General features: G+C 43.0%; 1 protein-coding gene across 8 annotated transcripts in view; it reads left to right on the forward strand.

Moving 5' to 3' along the window:
- The first annotated feature begins 606 nt into the window (after window positions 1-606).
- PPFIA1 (PTPRF interacting protein alpha 1) overlaps window positions 607-21,066 on the forward strand; it is a 155,786-nt gene continuing 135,326 nt past the window's right edge. For all 8 annotated transcript variants that reach the window (XM_030200741.1, XM_030200744.1, XM_030200743.1 and 5 more), the window contains exons 1-2: window positions 607-705; window positions 3,948-4,211. In XM_030200741.1, the coding sequence (XP_030056601.1) occupies window positions 3,948-4,211 (264 nt within the window). In that variant the 5' untranslated portion in view covers window positions 607-705. The remainder of the gene's footprint in view (window positions 706-3,947; window positions 4,212-21,066) is intronic.

Genomic DNA, 21,066 nt, shown 5'->3' on the forward strand with positions numbered 1-21,066 from the left:
AGCTCTCTTCGGCACTAAGCACGGACTTCGGTGACCATTAGCAGTAAATTTGAGAGAGTGAGATCAAACTCCAAATACCCCTGCTTAGGAGTGAAGTTCATTCCTATCATGGTATGTTCAAAAATAATTTTAAAACGAATAGAACAGGGAAGAAAGGATTACACCAAAGAAATGATAAAAGAATGTCCCATTCAAATAAACACAAATTAAAACCTCTTGAAACATATGCACAAAATTAACCCATTTAGAGACGTTGCACCCAAAAGAAAAAAAACACCAGACTGGAAAGCAACGACCGACCTGGCCCAGCTTCGCTCTCCCTTGTTTACTATCTCTCCTCTTCTCCCCTGACGTCTAAAACCTTTGCCTTGCCTTACACACACGCAGTCTTCACATCTGCACAGCCAGACCACGGACACACAGGCTGCAGACAGGAAACACCTGAACGTTTTCCAGACAGTCCCAAATAGTAAAGTCTGCACCAGGAGCAGTTTCACTCCGAGCATGCGCTGGAGCAGTGACAGCGGAACCGGAAGTGCTGGCCGGGCGTACAGGCCGTGACGTTGCCGTTCAGCTGCGCATGCGCGCAAGAGCGCTCCTCTCGTCCCATATTCCTCTTCTCCGGTAGTCGCGGGAGCTGAATGCAGGAGCGAGGAGGCAGTAAGGAGAGGAGAGGAGCCGCGGCTCACTGGCAACGGTAGCGAGGTAAGAAGAAGTTAGAGAAGGAGGTTCCGTGAATGGGAAAAGCGCTTACTCGGCAGCACTGCGGTATCCCCCAGGCTCGCAGAGCAGCGTCAGAGTGCAGGTATCGGTGCGGTGCCACATCTGCTCACAGCTCTCTAGGAGAGGACAGCGGTAAAAAGCAGCCAGTGCTGTGGCTTGGGGGGCTCCCTCCATTCCAGTGCATATGAGTGGGAGCAGTTGAATTTTAGAATGATTGGAAGCCCAAATGAGGGTATTCAATTGTTTGCAGTGTTTTGAATTTTATTATATAAGTATTGACCTTAAGATTTATGCCTCCAAATTATGCTTATCAAACTCCTGTTACTCTCCTATTTGTCTATACTCTCCTATTTGTCTATATGTTCCATCTCCGCTTATCCCCTGTGCTGTCTGTGGAAGTGTTTTAATGTGTGTCGTATTGACATTGGAAGCAGCATATTATGCTATGGTGTGTACTGTTATTTGAATGTTTTGTTTTTGCTTTAATTATGTACAGCCTATATCCAAGTTATTGTACTTGTACACTGCTTTGGACGGATTTCTTCAAAAAGGCAATAAGTTAATCCTAATCAGTGAAAAAAAAAGTCTTACCTATTTTTTGCCCCTGACTTTTGGCATATGTAAAGCGCTGAATAGGAGACATATTGAGGCATATTTTCAAAGCACTTAGCCTTCCAAAGTTCCATAGGTTTCTATGGAACTTTGGAAGGCTAAGTGCTTTGAAAATATGCCTCCTAGTAACATAGTAGATGACGGCAGAAAAAGACATGCACGGTCCATCCAGTCTGCCCAACAAGATAACTCATATGTGCTACTTTTTGTGTATACCTTATCTTGATTTGTATCTATCTTTTTCAGGGCACAGACTGTATAAGTCTGCCCAGCACTAGCCCCGCCTCCCAACCACCAGCCCCTTGATTTGTATCTGTCATTTTCAGGGCACAGACCGTATAAGTCTGCCCAGCACTAACCCCGCCTCTGCCATCCAATCTCTGCTAAGTGGCATTAACATTTCCTTTGACATTTTTGCAAATTCTGTTTTAATTTGTTATATTGAATGATTGATCTTGAAATGTTTGTTCTGTCCTTTATTTTATTGGAGTTATTTTCCTATTTTATTTTATTGTAAATTGCCTAAATTTGACTTTGCCCCAGATTGGCGATCCAGCAAATTTTAAATAAACATAAACTAATGTGTTAATATATGTATTTACAGAAATGGCTTCCACACCACAGTTTTGGACCCACTAGTGGGTATGAAAGATGTGAAAATAGGTTACTCAATGATGTGAAAGTGATGATATATTGATTCTGAAAAGTTTGTAAATAAGTTAGCTTTGGAATGTTTATGTTAAACTTTGAATGTTGTGAAAAAAATTCCCACTTCAGGCACAGGCAGCTCCTTGTGACTCTGGGCAAGTCACTTAACCCTCCATTGCCCCATGCCGCATTGAGCCTGCCATGAGTGGGAAAGTGCGGGGTACAAATGTAAAAAAAAAAAAAACTAGGCAAAGCACATGCAGAAATATAGATGAGATTAGAAGATTTTGTGTCATTAAATATAATTCTTTGCATTTAGTTATGAGCTGCACAAAACATTTTCCTTGTGCTGCATATCACGGGTCCGAGTTGTTCAGATGGTTTCCAGATATGTGTAATTTATGTCCTACAAGACACTTTATCCAGTTTTTGAAGTAGGCATAGTGAGAGAAATCAGTATGGGACAAATTTACAACATTTTATTACTTGTATGGGCTCTACGCATCTACCTAAAAATAACTTGGCTTGGATGGTTTGAAATTACTGTCCTTTGTATAGTATTCTGTATTCAAAATAAGAGTCCAGGAACTGCTTACAACTTGGAAATGGCTTGTTTTACTATAGGGATAGTTATGCTACTTGATCATTTGCCTGCTAGGATAGTTGAAAGTAGCTGAAGCTACATAGTATGAGATCATGAAGAAGAGGGCGAGAGAGAATCTAAAAACTGGATAGTTTAATAGTTACTGAGCTTAATGCATAGGGTTTCAACATTGACTAGACACACACTAATCTTCATGGAGGTATTTGGAAGGTGACTATATATTAGAGATACTTGAATAATTTACCTCTGGTCACCTGTCTAATGATCAAGCAAATCCTCAAATTTTTCATGCATTATAAAGAAAGGGTATGAATAGCCCTCTTTTAAGTTGGAAGTAGTAATGCAGGTTCAGTTGAAGCCTATTTTGTATTTTCAGCAACCCTTCAGTTGTTTCAACATCTGTGATTGTTAAATTGCCATCTTATACCATCTCTCTGAACAGTTTTTCAATGGATCATTCACTTTCTGTAATGTGCTTGAATGCTGCTAAGTTGCTGGCCATTGGTACGGTTATTATGTTGGCCCATCGCTGGTGTTCCTCTTTTTACGTCGTCCTTCCAGCTTTCCCAGCATATTATCCTTCAGGGAGTCTTTTCTTATCATTTATATGACCAAGGTACGAAAGTCTAAGCTTAGCAATATTGGCCAATAGGGGAGCATTTTAGGTGTATCTCATTCAAAGCTTTATTTATTTATTTATTTGTTGCATTTGTATCCCACATTTTCCCACCTATTTGCAGGCTCAATGTGGCTTATATTATGCCGTAGTGGCGATCGCCATTATTGGAATGAGCAATACAGAGTGGTATTGCATTAAAGTTCATAAGTGACAGAGTACTTTAAGCAGTCAGGTATAGAGAGTTCATTTCCGGAATGAGAAATAAAGTGGTATTGCGTTAAAGTTCAATGGTGACAGAGTAAATTAAGCAATCAAGAATCGAGGGTTCTTGATTGTTGATTTTTGTCCAGTTCTGGTATAAGTTTTGTTATCTGGAATTTAGGCTAGATCATTGTGGTATGCCTTTGACAGATTTGGGTGCTCATTTTCAAAGCAGATAAACTTACAAAGTTACTATGGGATTGATTTTCAAAGCATAACCTATGGTACTTTGTGTGTCTAAGTGCTTTGAACAGGAGGAGCCCCATAGTTACCTATGTGCTTTGAAAATTAGCCTCTTGATCTTTTCTTTAGATCTGTAGCCTTGTGAGTATTTTTTGTGGATCTTGATGTGCATGTTCTTGATAGGAAAGATTTGTCTGTTGTTTTACCATACAAATATTACTTTCCCATGTATCTTTTGACTGTGGCTTGAAATTTTAGGCTAAGGATTGTTTCTGATCTGAACTTTTTCATTTCAAGATGATGTGTGAAGTGATGCCAACCATCAGCGAGGCGGAAATACCTTCTGGGGGAGGTGAGGGCCATGCTCCAGGTTCCCCTTTACAGTCGGACTCAGATTCCCATTTTGAGCAGTTAATGGTGTCAATGCTGGAAGAAAGAGATCGTCTTCTGGATACTCTAAGAGAAACCCAGGAAACACTTGCATTGAGTCAAGGCAAGCTGCAGGAGGTTAGCCATGAAAGAGATTCTCTGCAAAGGCAGCTCAATACTGCTCTTCCACAGGTATGCCTACTTTTAAATGCAAGTGTGACAAGGCATTGTTACAAATATACTGGTATTGTGCTTATTGTCATCCTCACAGTGGAGCATTGTGGGTGAATGTTTAGTTTTTCAATGTAGCATAAATGTATGTTGACAAAACATAGCGCTTTAATAGCTAGATCAGGGCTTGATAAACCCCAAGTGCCGGGTTACCATGGCAACTAGAAAATCGGACCTGGTGCCTATGTTGTGCCGGGAAAACACATGGGCAGTGGGTAGCTCGGTTGGAGCTGCAGAAAGCAGGGTACATGAGCAGCAGGATCTCTATTCTTCACTGTGCCTCTCCCTCCCATCACAGCACCTCTGTGAGAACACAAGCACACACATGTACCCCCACTCAGGCATTCTGCTGGTTATAATGGATGTAAAGGAGAGCAGCTGTGCATCAGACCACAGACTCCTCTTCTGCCTCCCAGTTAGGTACATAAAATTTGAACTACGTAGTTCATATTTTGCATTCAGTGGCAGAGCAGGAGGATGTAGTTAGGAAGGGGTGCTGAGGGAGAGAGCACTGCATGTCTGTGTGCAGTAGGAAAGGGGAAGAGGAGAGAGCACTGAGTGTCTGTGTGCTATAGGTGGGGATATAGAGCAAGAACTGGGTGCTTATTTGCCGGAGGAGGGGGAAAGAGAGAGAGAGAGACAAGTTTCATTGTGGGGTGGGGTGGGGGGGGGGAGGAAAGCTGGGCATCTGTGTGCATGGGGCGGGGGCATACAGCAAGAGAGAGAGCTGGGTCTACTGCAGGGAAATGAGGCAGGAGGGAGAGAGAATTGAGTGTCTGTGTTGAGGTGTATGCAGGTGAAAGAGGGAGAAAGCTGGAGAGATAAGTACATAAGTAATGCCACACTGGGAAAAGACCAAAGGTCCATCGAGCCCAGCATCCTGTCCACGACAGCGGCCAATCCAGGCCAAGGGCACCTGGCGAGCTTCCCAAACGTAAAAACATTCTATACATGTTATTCCTGGAATTGTGGATTTTTCCCAAGTCCATTTAGTAGTGGTTTATGGACTTGTCCTTTAGGAAACCGTCTAACCCCTTTTTAAACTCTGCTAAGCTAACCGCCTTCACCACGTTCTCCGGCAACGAATTCCAGAGTTTAATTATGCGTTGGGTGAAGAAAATGTTTCTCCGATTTGTTTTAAATTTACTACACTGTAGTTTCATCGCATGCCCCCTAGTCCTAGTATTTTTGTAAAGCGTGAACAGACGCTTCACATCCACCTGTTCCACTCCACTCAATATTTTATATACCTCTATCATGTCTCCCCTCAGCCATCTCTTCTCCAAGCTGAAAAGCCCTAGCCTCCTTAGTCTTTCTTCATAGGGAAGTCGTCCCATCCCCGCTATCATTTTAGTCGCCCTTCGCTGCACGTTTTCCAATTCTACTATATCTTTCTTGAGATGCGGCGACCAGAATTGAACACAATACTCAAGGTGCGGTTACACCATGGAGCGATATAACGGCATTATAACATCCTCACACCTGTTTTCCATACCTTTCCTAATGATATCCAACATTCTATTCGCTTTCCTAGCCGCAGCAGCACACTGAGCAGAAGGTTTCAGTGTATTATCGACGACAACACCCAGATCCCTTTCTTGGTCCGTAACTCCTAACGTGGAACGTTGCATGACGTAGCTATAATTCGGGTTCTTTTTTCCCACATGCATCGCCTTGCACTTGCTCACATTAAACGTCATCTGCCATTTAGCCGCCCAGTCTCCCAGTCTCGTAAGGTCCTTCTGTAATTTTTCACAATCCTGTTGCAAGTTAATGACTTTGAATAACTTTGTGTCATCAGCAAATTTAATTACCTCGCTAGTTACTCCCATCTCTAAATCATTTATAAATATGTTAAAAAGCAGCGGTCCTAGCACAGACCCCTCAGGAACCCCATTAACTACCCTTCTCCATTGTGAATACTGCCCATTTAACCCCACTCTCTGTTTCTTATCCTTCAACCAGTTTTTAATCCACAATAGGACATTTCCTCCTATCCCATGACCCCCCAATTTCCTCTGTAGCCTTTCATGAGGTACCTTGTCAAACGCCTTTTGAAAATCCAGATACACAATATCAACCGGCTCCCCTTTGTCCACATGTTTGTTTACTCCTTCAAAGAATTGAAGTAAATTGGTCAGGCAAGATTTCCCCACGCAAAATCTGTGCTGACTTGTATGGATGGATTCATTTATGTGGGGGTGGTCATTAGGAGACAGTGAGGTGGTGGTCATCAAGTGAGATCTATGCGGGTTATATACTGTGAGGAGCGTTTGGGGCTGTTTGCTGGAGGAGTATGTTTGAGAGAGCACTGGGGGTGTGTATGCTTGGGGAGGCGGAGAGAATGCGCTCTGGAGATGTGTGTGACTGCCAGGAGAATGATGGAGAGGGGGGCTTGATTGGGGTGGGGGGGGCAGCCCACATGGAGCCTTGTTAATAAGGGGGGAGGGCTGGATTTGGAGCACTAGCAGTGGCAGAATTTGGCCCATACCGAGGAGGAAGTTCTCCAGCAGCCCTGTTGGTAGGATCCATTAAAAATTGTAAGGTATGGTTCTTTTTGGAGGAAAGTGGGGGTGAAAGAAGAATTGAGAGAGTTTACTTCGGTGGTGGGGGGGAGGATAGGGGAGCAGGGTTTGTGAGACTGAAAGGCTCGGGGGGGGGGGGGGTGGAAGAACAGAAAATGATAGAGGCTACTGCTTGGAGTGAAACAAAAGAGATTGAGAGGCTATTACTGGGGGCATGGATGTAAGGCCTAGGCTGCTATTGGTGTATGTGATGGTGAAGCTTTAGGCTGTGTATACTGGGAGCAGGTGGGCAAGCAAAGGGGAAAGGTGAAAACTGCAGCCACTGGGGGTGGGTGGCTGGCTGGCTGGCTGGCTGGCTGCCTGCACCCCATCCTCAGCAGCTGCAGCCTCTCCCCTATTCCAGCAACTGCGGCCTTAAAGCCTCTCTCCATTGCCAGATATACTACAGGGGGGTAGGTGATGGGAAGAGCAGTGGCCTCTTATCTGCTCCTTCCTTGCTACTGTAATTCATAGCCTGCTGTACATCACATTGAGCACATTATGAATGTGCAATTATTTTTTTTAATTTTATTTTAAATTTACTGCCTGCAAGTGGTGTAGATTAATGTTCTTGTCTTAAGTAAAGAACCTAACTGTAATTTGAAGAATACCTCGCAACTTGTTTTCACAAAAATGTCATTTTGGCAGACTAAGGTGTGGTCCTATGTAAGCTAACAACTAAGTGGTAGAAATCATCTAATCTGAAAAACTGGTAAGGAACTGATTTTTCTTTTGAAACTTGATGAATAAAAGTTTGTACAATGCTTGAAATATTTATTTTTTAAAGAAAATGCAGTGGTGTTCCTAGGGGAGGGGCGGTGGGTGCGGTCCGCCCCAAGTGCACGCCGCTGGGGGGGGTGCCGCGTGCCTGTCCGCTACGTTCATTCTGTGCTCCCTCTGCCCCGGAACAGGTTACTTCCTGTTCCGGGGCAGAGGGAGCATGGAAACGAACGAAGCGGACAGGCACGCGGCACCCCCCCCCCCCCCCAGCGGCGTGCACACGGGGGAGGGGTCCTTTGCCTGGGGGGGGGGGTCGCGGTCCTTTGCCGGGGGGGGGGGGTCGCACTGCACCCGGGAGTGGGGCGCCCCCCTAGGAACGCCACTGAGAAAATGAACTTTATTCTGCAGAGCAAAGTGTAGTGGAGTATTTACAGTCTAGGTGTTGCTTTAATGCACATGTTCTCAACCCAGTCTTCGAGACACATCTAGCCAGTCAGGGATTTAGAATACTTGCAATGAATATGCATAAGATAAATTTGCATACAAAGGAAGGCAGTACATGCAAATTTATTTCATGCATATTCATTATGGGTATCCTGAAAACCTGACTGGCCAGTTGTGTCTCGAGGACTGGGTTCAGAACCCCTGCTTTAATGGCTTTTGAGGAAGATGTTGATAAGTCCTTACCCCAAAGGTTTATTGACTCATTGAAACATATTTCAGCAGTAGCATCTTGCTGGAACTACTTTAATAGAGAATATGATAGGAGATTCTTGCCGGTTATTTACAGCTGTTAGTGGCTTTCGATTCATCTTAGTATCAAGTGACATATAATGAAGCTGCTAGAATAATATAAACACTCAGTTAATTTCTTTTCTTAAGCATATGCAATTGAAGGTTTAGCTTGGTTTAAGGACTGGTAAAAGAGGACACAATGAGGCTCATTTTCAAAGCACTTAGACTTGAAAAGTTCCATAGATTACTGTGTAACTTTGTAAGCCTAAGTGCTTTGAAAATATGCCTCTATATGTGTGGCACCAGCTTTTTCAATATTTATTATCTAGGTGAAATTCTGACTGTGTTTCCCAGGTTTGATTAATAGCAGTTCTAGCTTACAGACATGTAGATTTGGGTTAGGTGTTGAATCAGATAATTGTTTTCTTTGTCTAAAATATTTAGTTATTCTGTTAAGGATGGGGTGGGATATTTTCATTTTATATGGCTCAGTAGTGTCATAGTTGCTGCCAGAGAATTTAGCTTTCTGGTTCTTGCTGACAGTAGATTGTGGGATTCAATGAGGTTTCCTCCACAGAAAGTATCCACTCTGGAGGAGCATGGGGTAGGGTGGCTTTATATGAGATTTGGGATTGATCCAAGGCAGATCATAATATAACATTTCATAAAAATGAAATATTACATAAACAGTATATATCAAATATTTTGTAATCCATATTTGCTCATACAAAATTATTTTTAATAATCTTATTTCCTGCCTATCCTTACATTTTAGGCAAGTTACAACTTAAACGCATTAAAAAAACCAAAACATAATAGTAGACAGCTAACAGTAAAACCCCATTCACCCACCCTTATCCCATAAAATCCCTTTAAAACCAAATTTTACTTAACTTCAACATAATGGGTACTGCTTCAGTCCCAATGAATTAAAAGCAAGTTTATAAAGATGGACTTTCAAATGCTTCCTATAGGGCAGAAAATCTAAAATATATCTGATTTTGAGAGACAGCTGGTTCCATAAGCACATGTGCAGCTGCCAAAAACACACGAGAACTGGTCCCCACCAGGTGATCGTCCTTCCCAAGGGAACAGTCCAAATAAATCTGGAGAGCAGGAGCACAGCTCTCATTTTGGCTAATAAAAATACAAATCCTAACAAGTTGGACTGCACCCACAACTCAGATATTTCCAGACTAAATAGGAAACCTTAAAAAAAATGAGTTCTACTGGCATCTGGTCTTTTTCACAGCTCTGGTGTTATGTGATCCTGTTGTTACCCTTCCCGTGATCACCTAGTGGCCGCATTTTGGGCCACCTGCAAAACTTTCAGAGCTAACTTAAAATAAATCACCAAACAAACATCTGAAGTACAAGCAGTCATATTCTTAGACTTACTAGTCCTAACAATTTCATTAAACACACACAAGTAAACCCCGCCTCCCCATCCCCACATTTTTGACCTGTTTAATTTCTTTTATTTGTTATACCACTGGCTACATAGGTAGCATGTTTTGCATGTACGTTAGATCTAAAGAGATTGGAAAATAATGGGTGTGAGTGCTGAAGAAGATCCAGAGATGAGGAATGAGAGCATAGGAGCTAGAACTGAGAGAAGAACGAATGAACAGTGTAAAAACGATGACAGTTAAGCAGTCGCTTCAGCCTTCATTGCCTGTGCCCTCTGGGTAGAGAACTGTGTACTGTACCTGTAAGTTTCCTACGTCAGAGGAGGGCGTGCACAGGAAGGAGAGAGACGTCGGTGGAGGCAGAAGGGAGCGACGATCCGTTGTTTCATCTCGTGCAGCGCCTTCACACAAAGGTGAGAGGCGCTGCACGGCCGGTAAGGTGGAGGGGGGTCCTTTGGAGGGGGGGAATGGCGGCGACGAACTCGGGGGGGGGGCGGAGCAAGGGGCGGAGGATGGCGGGAGGCGGAGCAGTGTTGGGAAAAGAAGATCGACACAGGAAGGGAGGGGGGCCCGGCGCTGCTAAAGTTTAGCTTTTTATTTTCAGTTTTTAATTTAGTTAAGGGCAGAAGCGGGGAACAGCGGCGATCTGGGGGGGGGCAAGGCCGTCCTTACAAGACGCTTCTGATGAGCGCCTTTGCCCCCTCCCGATCCTTTTTTAAGGCATGTTTATTTTTTTAGTAATGCAGGGGAAAGCGGGGAGCCAGTGTTTGTGGTGTTTTTATTTTTTTTCTCACTTTTCATGTTTAAACATGCCAGCTTTGATTTTTCTGGTACAGGGGGCAGTGGGGAGATGACAGCTCAGGCCTTTACGACTGCTCTGACCACACGTTAAATATGTTGCGGTAAATGATTCGGTGTAATCGTCGGTATTGTTAGTGCATCCTGAATCGCCCACATTACAATGGTAGTTACTCCGTTTTCGTTAGCTTTTTGAGCTTTGTTGGAAAAAGGCCTTTAATGCATGCAACAGTTAGGAATTTCCTTCGTTAAAGGGTTGTTAGAGGGTCGTTAAGGTTTAGTGCATCTAGCCCTCTGTAGTTTTTCTTATTAATTGGATGTTGACTGAAGCTGCTGTTACTTCGGTATTGAAAAGAGCAGTTGTGCACCCTTTGTTCAAGATGTAATGTGTGGCACAGGTTGACAGTTTTCATCCTATTTTTAATGTAAGTTTTTTTTTGCCAAAGTACTTGAGAAAGTAGTGTTGTCACAGTTGAGTGATTTTGTAGAGCAACAGTCTTCGTTGGATTCTTGTCAATTTGGTTTTCGGTCTAGGCATAACATGCACTTTGTTGCTTATGATGATTGAGATTCATCTTGGTTTTGGACAGGAAAAGTGATACTTGTTGATATCATTGGATGTCACAGCTGTTTTTGACACTGTTAGTTATGTTCTTCTTTTGGAGCGTCTTCGTGCTTTTGGCATCTCGGGTAATGTTTTGGCTTGGTTTCGGTCTTCTTTGATGGGCCGTTCATTTCATTTCATGTGGTTCATTGTGCTTCTGTTTCCCAGTGGACACCTGTGGTGTCTGATGTGCCAAAAGGATCTTGTTTGTCGTCCTTATTGTTCAGTCTCTGTTTATGCATCCTCTGTGTTAGGTTTGACTGACATGGGAGATAGTTATCGTCTTTATGTGGACAATTTACAGTTGTTCTTTGCAGTTCCCCGTAAGATGGATGATGTTGAATTGGTGAAGGCTTCTTTTCAGAAGATACAATCTTGGATGCATGAGAGTGGGTTATCTTTAAATGTGGCGAAGGCACAAATTTTGTGGTCACAATTGGGGGAGCCTTGTCCAGTTACTGGATTTAATTTGGATTTTGTTTTTGTACCAGTAGTTACCTCACTTCGTAGTTTGGGAGTGATTTGGATACAAGGTTGTCTCTTAAAAAACAGATGGTTGTAATGGTCAAGGTTGTGTTTTTCAAATTGCAGATAGTATTCAGAATTCTTTTTCTCCAGGAAATGTTTGTACCATACTGCAGGTATGTACTACCTTGTTTTGATTATTATTCTGTTGTTGGTGTTTCACGTGCAACAGGGTGTTGCCCTTTGGCTCTAGTGTGCCGTTTGCAGTCCTGTTGTCCTCCTAGGGTATTACAGTCTCAAGACCTAAATTTGCTGGTTGTTCCTTCATTTCACTAGGTGTGTTTGGGAGAAATTTGTAGCCAGGCTTTTGCTGTTGCTGGCCTGTGTTTGTGGAATTCTTTACCTTTGGCCATGCGCCAGTTCAAGAAACAGTTAAAAACTTGGTTGTTTTGTAAGGTGTTTGACTGATGGATGAGGTTTTCTGGGTCTTTGCTGCTTGTGTGTTTTTTATATTGTTTGTGCATTTAATGAGTGTTTTTATTGTACCTTGCCTAGATGGTTGGATAGGCGGGTTATAAATGTATTAAATTATGATATTTAGCTTGCATGTTATTGATATCTGTCTAAAGCTAAGCAGGAAGAATTCTCTTTGTTCAACTTTGTACATATGTTCTACAGGTCATCAAGGTTGCATTTACACTTTTCACATTCTACTGTTTTGAAAAACACACTTCAAAAACGCAGTAATGTGTGGGCCTGTTTTCACTAATCTCTACACAGCATACTCTACAGTGTTTCCTAAGTCCAGTCTTGGTGTACCCTGTGCCAGTCAAGCTTTCAGGATATCCGCAATGAATATGCATGAGAGATTTGCATATAATGGAGGCAGTTCATGCATACTCATTGTGGATGTCCTGAAAACTTGACTGGCAAGGGGTACTGTACTTCAGGACTGGACTTGGGAAACACTGCTCTACACTTTCAATGTGAAAGAACAGTTATAGTAGTATTCAAAATGTAATCAGCATTTTTCCCCAGACTGAGGCAGAGACTTTCTCTAGTTCTTTGAAAGTCATCTTGGACTTGTAATGAACTTCCTCAGCAATTTCTTTAAAATCCAGCTGCTAACTTTATAGGGTGGCTGATTTTGGGCCTCTTTTATTAAACCATGCTAGTGGCTCCTGGTGTGGTAATGCTGAGAGAGCCCATTCACTTTGAATGGACTCCATCGGTATTGCTGTGTGGCTTGATAAGAGGCCCTTAGGCAGGAGTGTCTTAGTGGTGCCAACTTTTCACTTTGCAGTGATGGACCTGACAGTGCACCAAGGAATATTCAAACACAATGAAGAGAAGGAGCTCCCCCCCCACCCCCCACCCCTACGTAGGTGCCTCCAGGCCTGCCATACAGTCACTGGTGGTCTGGTGGCTAGTCAGGGTAGAAGAGATCCCCAGTTGCTCCTGCCTATGCTGTCTCCATTCTGAAAATGGCCGTCATAACCCCCGGTAGGCTCAGGGAGGCCTATAAGTTTGTGTGTGTGAGGGAGGCTCCTTCTGTTCATGGTAGGAGGGAAAGAAAAAGGTGCCTTTGGTTCAGGATGGAGAGTGAGAGAGAAGGGCTTCTTCTGTTAATGGAAGAGCTACAAGACACAGTACAAAATTTCAGCTGAAAACAAAACAAGGCTGAATAAAGATGTTTTGGCACCAGCACCAAAACTGGAATTCAGTCGTCCTCTAGTTTTTAGCCTGGCATAATCCATAGAGGATAAGGAACTTATACATTTACAGGCAACCAACAAACAAACAAACAAACATATAACTTCCTTTTAACATCATGTGTGTTTGAATCCACTCAACTTCTGTGATATCTAGTCAGTTTCTTTCCAATTTAACTTATTTTGACCTTATTAAAGCAGTTTTTTTAACCAGAGCAATCAGGTTTCTTATTTTTACTTAATTTTTGAGTAGTCTACACTTTCAGGATTATAAAATATGTTGTGTAGATTTAGAATTATTTCTTTGTGACATAGATCTAAGACACTACTGTTTCAGATCTATGTGGCAAAGAAATAATTTGATTCATAGTTGCTTTTTCTCTTTATTATTATTAGTATGTGTTATTGTTTTAAGGTTAAAGTATTTTTCGATTTTTATGTTGTGTAACTTCCTAGATTACTGTGCTCTAGAACCTTACTATAATCTGCTGTGAACTAGATTTATGGGAAATGACAGACTATAACTGTAACTGTAGTGCAAAAAACCCCTCTTAATTTAAAATGCATTTTGAAATGTATTTCTAGATAGCAGAATGTGAAAAATATATGCAGGCACATTGGTGTATTCTAATTGCTCGTTGGTAGCTGTGTGTTGTTCCTGGTTGTGTGGCTATAATTTAAGACCAAGACTTTGGTATAACATTTTAGGAATAAAACAAGAGCTTCTGGTTGAGCAATGACCTGAAAAAGAAAGATAAAAGCTGTTTTGTGTTGAAGCTGTCCTAGCAGTCGTGACTCAGTTTTCTTCAGGTATTTCATTGTCCTAGATATCACATGATTTTCTTAGAACAGAAGCTTTGAAGGTGATCTTTCTGTTACATATTTCATGCTGCCCTTAAAGCACGTGGCTGAATTAAATGACCTGGAGTTGTTTAGAATTTTTCTTTTTAGTTTCTTTGGAAATTGTGGGGTCTCATTTACTTACTAACTACTTCTTTCTTCCATACGTATTTCCATCTAGCTGAAATGCATGCTCCCCAGGTCTCTCTCTCAGCATTTTTATGGTTGAAGCACAGTAAAAATTGCCTACAAATAAATATATGACTGCAGTTTTTTATTTTGGAAATTATACATTCCCTGGGATACATTTTTCTAATTTTGTTTTTAAATGTACGTCAGTTCAGTTATTACACAGATACTGTGTGGATCACGTGCCTGCTATCAATTAATTAAGGGCCCTGTTTAAGTTGCACTAACGTTTTTAGCACGCACTAATGCTGAAGACACCCATAGGAATATATCTGTGTCTCTAGCATTTAGAACACCTTAGTAAACAAGGCCCTTTGGTTTTATTTATTTATTGGGATTTATTAACCACTTTAATGAAGAGATTCGCTCAAGGCGGTGTACAGCAGGCACTGTTTAACATAAAACTTACAATTTTGTCAACAGCATTATAGCAAAATGACCAAGTATATACATAAATACAGTAAATGAAGTAAACTTCAAAAAGGGTTAGACTTAACTTCATTATTGTCAGTGTATATAAGTGGAGGCGGCAGTGGGATGGATGTGTGTGTGTTGTTCCTGATTTCCGTCTGAGCGGGAAATAGACATCAGCTTGCTTTGTAGTCAGCATACACTATATAATTTTTAATGCCTTAGGTCTTGGACACACAGGGGCATCTGCGTTCTCCAGTATTTATGGTAAAGATTGTGTAAAAGGATTAGCCTGGAGTTTGTTGTAGCCTGGTCTGGAATGTGCTGAAAGTCCTTGGAACTTGGATGGTTGGAGATGCAATTTCCAAGGGTTTTTTTTGTTTTTAGGTATGCAGGAACAGCCTGTTTTTCATACAGTTTCTGTACTTCTGCAACACATGGCCACCTGCTGCTCTGTTATGTTGGACCTGCCTCCACAATAACTAGGATGAATAAAAGAAAGAAACACAGTACTACTGTAGTCAGAAGATCACTAGGCTTTTCCCACCACTGACAGTGTCCGACAGTAGTGTGCCTCCCCTGCTCAGGGTCAACTTGATCCCTCTGACAGTTAAAAAAAACTGTAGGCTTCGGAATCGGGCATTACACAGTGGCATGCCTAATACTTTTTTGCTGAGCTACTGGAATTGTTGCTTTTACCTTGTTTTAGGCAGCATTCTTCAACCTTTCTGGCAATAGCATTTAACTGTGAAGCCATCCTCCTGTGCAAATGTATGGATTATTAACTGTAAGCTCAGTTCCTTATGTACTGATATACCCAACAGGTAGTCCTTTATAACTCACAAAACTAATTATGCAGAAAAACTTTCATAGTCTCATTAGAAATCACGTGATGTTTTCAGCTATTTTTGATTGCAGTGTTTTGGATACCTCCTTAAGATGTTAACTCTTCATACTTTTGAGGCAAATTGTACTTGATATCTAAATTAAGATTCATAATGCATGGTATGTAATTTCTTCTTTAGCAGCGATTAAGCTTATTCTGTTTGCTTGATGTTTGCATGTGTGAATTCCAGTCTATTTGGTGAGTTAACAAATGAATGTATACATTAAACTTTAGATTGAAAGAGGATGCTTTAACATCCTCTTTCAATCTTCAACTGTGCTGCACTGCCCCCCACTCACCAGAATGGCCACTGTCTTGATCTTATCCTCTTCTCAAACTGCTCACTCTCCAGTTTCTGTACCTAAACTCTTCCCCTCTCTGACCATCATCTGATAACTTTCACACTAAACACCCTCCTCCCCAGTCCCGTCCAATCTTAAACAATACATTTAGGAATCTTCAGGCTTTTGACCCTTCTACTCTGTCCTCCAATGTTTCAAATCTCTTCTCTACCACTATGTTATCCAAGTCTGTCAATGAGGCTGTCTCTTCCTATAATACTATTCTCTCCTCTGCTCTGGATACTCTCGCTCCTCTCATTCCCCGTTCTGTAAAACGTACCAAACCCTAACCTTGGCTGACCTCTAGAATCCGCTACCTATGTTCCTGTGCCCGCTCTGCCAAACGCCTTTGGCTGAAATCCCGTGCCCATGCTGACTTCATACATTTCAAATTCTTGCTGACCTCCTTCCAGTCTGCAATTTTACTTGCCAGACAGGACTATTACATCCAGTTAACAAATTCTCTTGGCTCAAACCCTTGACGTCTCTTTGCCACACTGAACTCTCTCCTCAAAGTGCCTTCACCTTCACCCCCCCCCCCCCCCCCCCCCCCGACTCTGGCTGAGTTCTTTCATGATAAGGTTCACAAGATTAAACTTGAATTCTCAGCCAGGTCACCTCCACCTCTCCTTCCCTTAGTCCATTCTCTCAACCCTCCAACCCCTGCCTCCTTTTCTTCCTTTTCTGAAATCACTGAAGAGGAAACTACACATCTTATTTCCTCCTCGAAACTAACTACCTGTTCCTCTCATCCTATTCCCACCCATCTACTTAACACTATCTCTCCTACTGTCATCCCTTTTATCTGTCATATCCTCAATCTTTCACTGTCCACTGCGACTGTTCCTGATGCCTTCAAACATGCCGTAGTCACACCACTCCTTAAAAAACCTTCATTGGACTCTACCTTTCCTTCCAACTATCGCCCCATCTCCCTCCTCCATTTCCTATCCAAGATACTTGAACGTGCTGATCACTGCCATTGCCTTGACTTTCTTTCATCTCAATCTATTCTTGATCCACTTCAATCTGGCTTTTGCCCCCTTCATTCAACTGAAACAGCGCTTGCTAAAGTCTCCAATGATCTGTTCCTGGCCAGATCCAAAGGTCTCTATGCGATCCTCATCCTTCTTGATCTATCTGCTGCTTTTGACACTGTTGATCACAGCCTACTCCTTGATACGCTGTCCTCACTTGGATTTCAGGGCTCTGTTCTTTCCTGGTTTTCTTCTTATCTCTCCCAGCGTACCTTTAGTGTATACTCTAGTGAATCCTCCTCTACTTCTGTCCCACTGTCAGTTGGTGTACCTCATGGATCTGTCCTGGGACCTCTTCTTTTCTCCATCTATACTTCTTCCCTTGATACTCTGATCTCATGCCATGGTTTTCAGTATCATCTTTACGCTGATGACTCCCAGATCTACCTCTCCACACCAGAAATCTCAGCCGAAATCCAGGCCAAAGTATCAGCCTGCCTGTCTGACATTGCTGCCTGGATGTCTCAGCGCCATCGAAAACTAAACATGACCAATACTGAGCTTCTTAACTTTCCCCTAAACCAACCTCTCCTCCTCCCCCATTCTGTATTTCTGTGGATAACACTCTCATCCTTCCTGTCTCATCAGCTCTTAACCTTGGGGTCATCTTTGACTCCTCCCTCTCCTTCTCTGCACATATTCAGCAGACTGCTAAAACCTGTCGTCTCTTTTTCTTTAATATCACCAAAATTCGCCCTTTCCTTTCTGAGCACACTACCAGAACCCTCATCCATCACCTCTCGCTTAGACTATTGTAACTTGCTTCTCACAGGTCTCCCACTTAGCCATCTCTCTCCTCTTCAATCTGTTCAAAATTCTGCTGCACGACTAATATTCCGCCAGTGTCATTATGCTCATATTATCCCTCTCCTCAAGTCACTTCACTGGCTTCCTATCCGTTTCCACATACAGTTCAAACTCCTCTTATTGACCTATAAGTGCATTCACTCTGCAGCTCCTCAGTACCTCTCCACTCTCATCTCACCATACATTCCTCCCCAGGACCTCCGTTCACTGGGTAAATCTCTCTTATCTGCACCCTTCTCCTCCACCACTAAATGCTGCACCATATGCCTGGAATAGAATTCCTGAGCCGGCATGTCAAGCTCCATCTCTGGCCGTTTTCAAATCTAAGCTAAAAGCTCACCTTTTTTATGCTGCTTTTAACTCCTAACCCTTATTCACTTGTTCAGAACCCTTATTTTATCATCCTCACTTTTAATATTCCCTTATCTCTTATTTGTCCTGTTTGTCCTAATTAGATTGTAAGCTCTGTCGAGCAGGGATTGTTTCTTCATGTTCAAGTGTACAGCGCTGCGTACGTCTAGTAGCGCTTTAGAAATAAGTAGTAGTAAACAGAAATGTCCATTTGGGGAATTCAGCTTGAAAGTGAAAGATTGATATGGTTAGTTTTACTTCAACTTAAGCTTAAAAAATTGAATGCATTTGATTTTAGTTTTGTATAAACTGCAGCAGTTTTTTTCACCAAAGTTTTGGAAGAGGGAGTATGAACTTGAGTTTGATAAAGGGGGAACTAATTTGCAAGTGTGAAAACGCAGTTAAATGCTTATTTTGGCATTATCAGAGCTTGATCAGAATAAAGGCTGGAAATGTATAGCATTTGAAAAGATTCCTTGTTCTGTGCCTTTTTTTAAATATATGTGTACATTTAAAATAAAGTGTGGTCTACACAGATGATAACACTGAACTATAAAGTTAAGCACTAGCGCATACTTTTACCACAGCTTAAAAGGGCTTACGACAGGGCGCACTCAGATGTCCTGCAGTAAGTCCCTAATATGCGTGCACAAACCACAGAAGGGGCGGAGAGGGGGTGTGTCTGTACTAATCAGTGCAGCTACATTACTGCACACTAACTGATTAGCACAGGGTTTACACGTGAACCCTTACTGTCGGTAAGTGCTTACACGTTAACTTTTTTTTTTTTTAATGACAGCATTTTTGCAGGCTCTTGTTAGGGGGATGCTTCTCTCTTTTTTGAGCAGCATTAGCGCATGGCCATTTAATAGGGAAAATGTAAAATCAGCTGTTTTCTGGCTGTGGTAAAAATTGTCTTAATGTGCCAGAAAACTCTGTGTAAGGGCGTGCTGAGGCCACTTTCTACTGCAGATTAGTAAAAGGACCCCTAAGTGAGGGATGCAAGTTCAATTTCCCTCTCCATGTGCACTGTACAGCCTTGGGATGCTTACCTTACTTTACCTGAGCTCAGTGTGTTATTTTATTTTACCTACGTTTGTATGTATTTAGAAGGGCTTCTATTCTGTAAATCCAAAACTTTATTTGTCCAATGCTGATTACAAGCAGCACACATAATAAGCAGACCACAGATAGGGAGATTCTATGTATGAAAATTGTTGCGGAAATCAGTAGATTTACATGCACTAGGCCATATTCTATAACTATGCGCACAAATTTTGGGATTTTATTTATTTATTTATTTATTGTGAACATTTGTATCCCACATAATCCCACCAAGGCAGGCTCTATGTGGCTTACAACATTAAAGGAAGAGTACAATACAATAAGTGATAAGCAAGATGGAGTAGTGAGTAGAGGAGGGGGAGAGAGGGGGTCAACAGGGGAGAGGAATGAGGGAATGCAGGGATCAAGCAGGAGTGAAGTAAGAACGATTACACAGGTAAGTCTTTAGAGATTTCTTGAATAGGCTGTGGTCATCTGTCTCTTTTAACGGTGATGGTAGAGCATTCCAAAAACGGGGGCATGTGTAGCTGAACGACGAGGTGAAGAGCAGCTTATATCTCAAGTTCCTGCAGTTAGGAAAGTGAAGAGTCAAATAGGTGCAGGAGGACTTCACGGAATTCCTGGGCGGGAGGTCGATGAGGCTAAACATATAGGTTGGGGCCTCCCCATAGACAATCTTATGAACGAGAACACAAACTTTGAATTCAATCCTTTCTTTGATCGGAAGCCAGTGGAGCTTTTCACGGAGGGGCTTCACTGCCTCAAACCGCGACTTGCCAAATAGCAGTTGCGCCGCTGTGTTCTGTGCAGTCTGTAGCTTCTTAAGGACGTGCTCCTTGCAACCAGTATAAATTCCATTGCAGTAGTCAAAGTGGCTTAAGACGAGTGAGTGGATTAGCGTCCTGAGCAGGTCAAAAGGAAGATACTGCTTAATACGCTGAAATGCCCCTAACCACGCACCTTTTTGCCTGTGCATGTTAGAAGTTTGTCGTACTTCGTTACAGAATACTTAGCAAATTGTGTGTGTAAATTCCAATTAGTACAGTTATGCCCTCATGATCAAAAGCAAACTCCGGCACTAGAGGCTGTTAACGTCATACTAGCACTGGAGTTTGCTGCCGACCTATGATCAGAGCCCTTGAGCGCCTGAAACAACGCACTTGGGGGCTCTTAGCGCAAGTAGCATGCAAATGCATGCTAAACAGGGCTCTTAGCGCAATTAGCTTGCAAATGCATGCTAATCAGTGCTTAACGCATTCATCCCCAATGATCAGCGTCCAGCGCGCCAAAGATTGGGTTGCTGGCCGCGGCAAAATCAACGCCAGCTCCGAGCTGGCGTTAGACTTTGCGGATCACTGGGAGGAATGGCGAGCCCTGTCCAGCATGCAGTTGCATGCTGGCAGGCCCCCGTTCCCCCCCCCCAAAGCAAGCGCGAACAGGGGACCGGAGGTCTGGTGGACCTCCGGTCCCCCCGACAATCCCACCCCCCCCCCCCCACGTTCAGGGAGGGCTGGGGATCCGGTGGGTCTCCAGCCCCCCCCCCCCCCCAACCCATAGAAATTGTGGTGGCCGCTTCCAGCCAAACGCTCTCCCACCCTCCCACCCCGCGACGGGGGGGGGGGGGGGGCTGGAGGTTCGGTGGGTCTCCAGCCCCCCCAAACCCCCAGAAATTGTGAAGTGGCCGCCTCCAGCCAAATGCTCTCCCATCCAGCAAAGGGTGGGGGCTGGAGGTCCGGTGGACCTCCAGCCCACCCCAACTCCCCCCCCCCCCCCCTCCCAGCGTTCTCCTTTCAATCCCTGGTGGTCCCTGGTGACAACCCCCCTCTTGACCCCCCTACCTTTCATTGGAGGAGGGACGCAGCCTGCCTCCCTCCTCTTCCAG

This window comes from Microcaecilia unicolor, chromosome 4 (assembly GCF_901765095.1).
Source record: "Microcaecilia unicolor chromosome 4, aMicUni1.1, whole genome shotgun sequence".
In the NCBI taxonomy this organism is placed as follows: domain Eukaryota; kingdom Metazoa; phylum Chordata; class Amphibia; order Gymnophiona; family Siphonopidae; genus Microcaecilia; species Microcaecilia unicolor.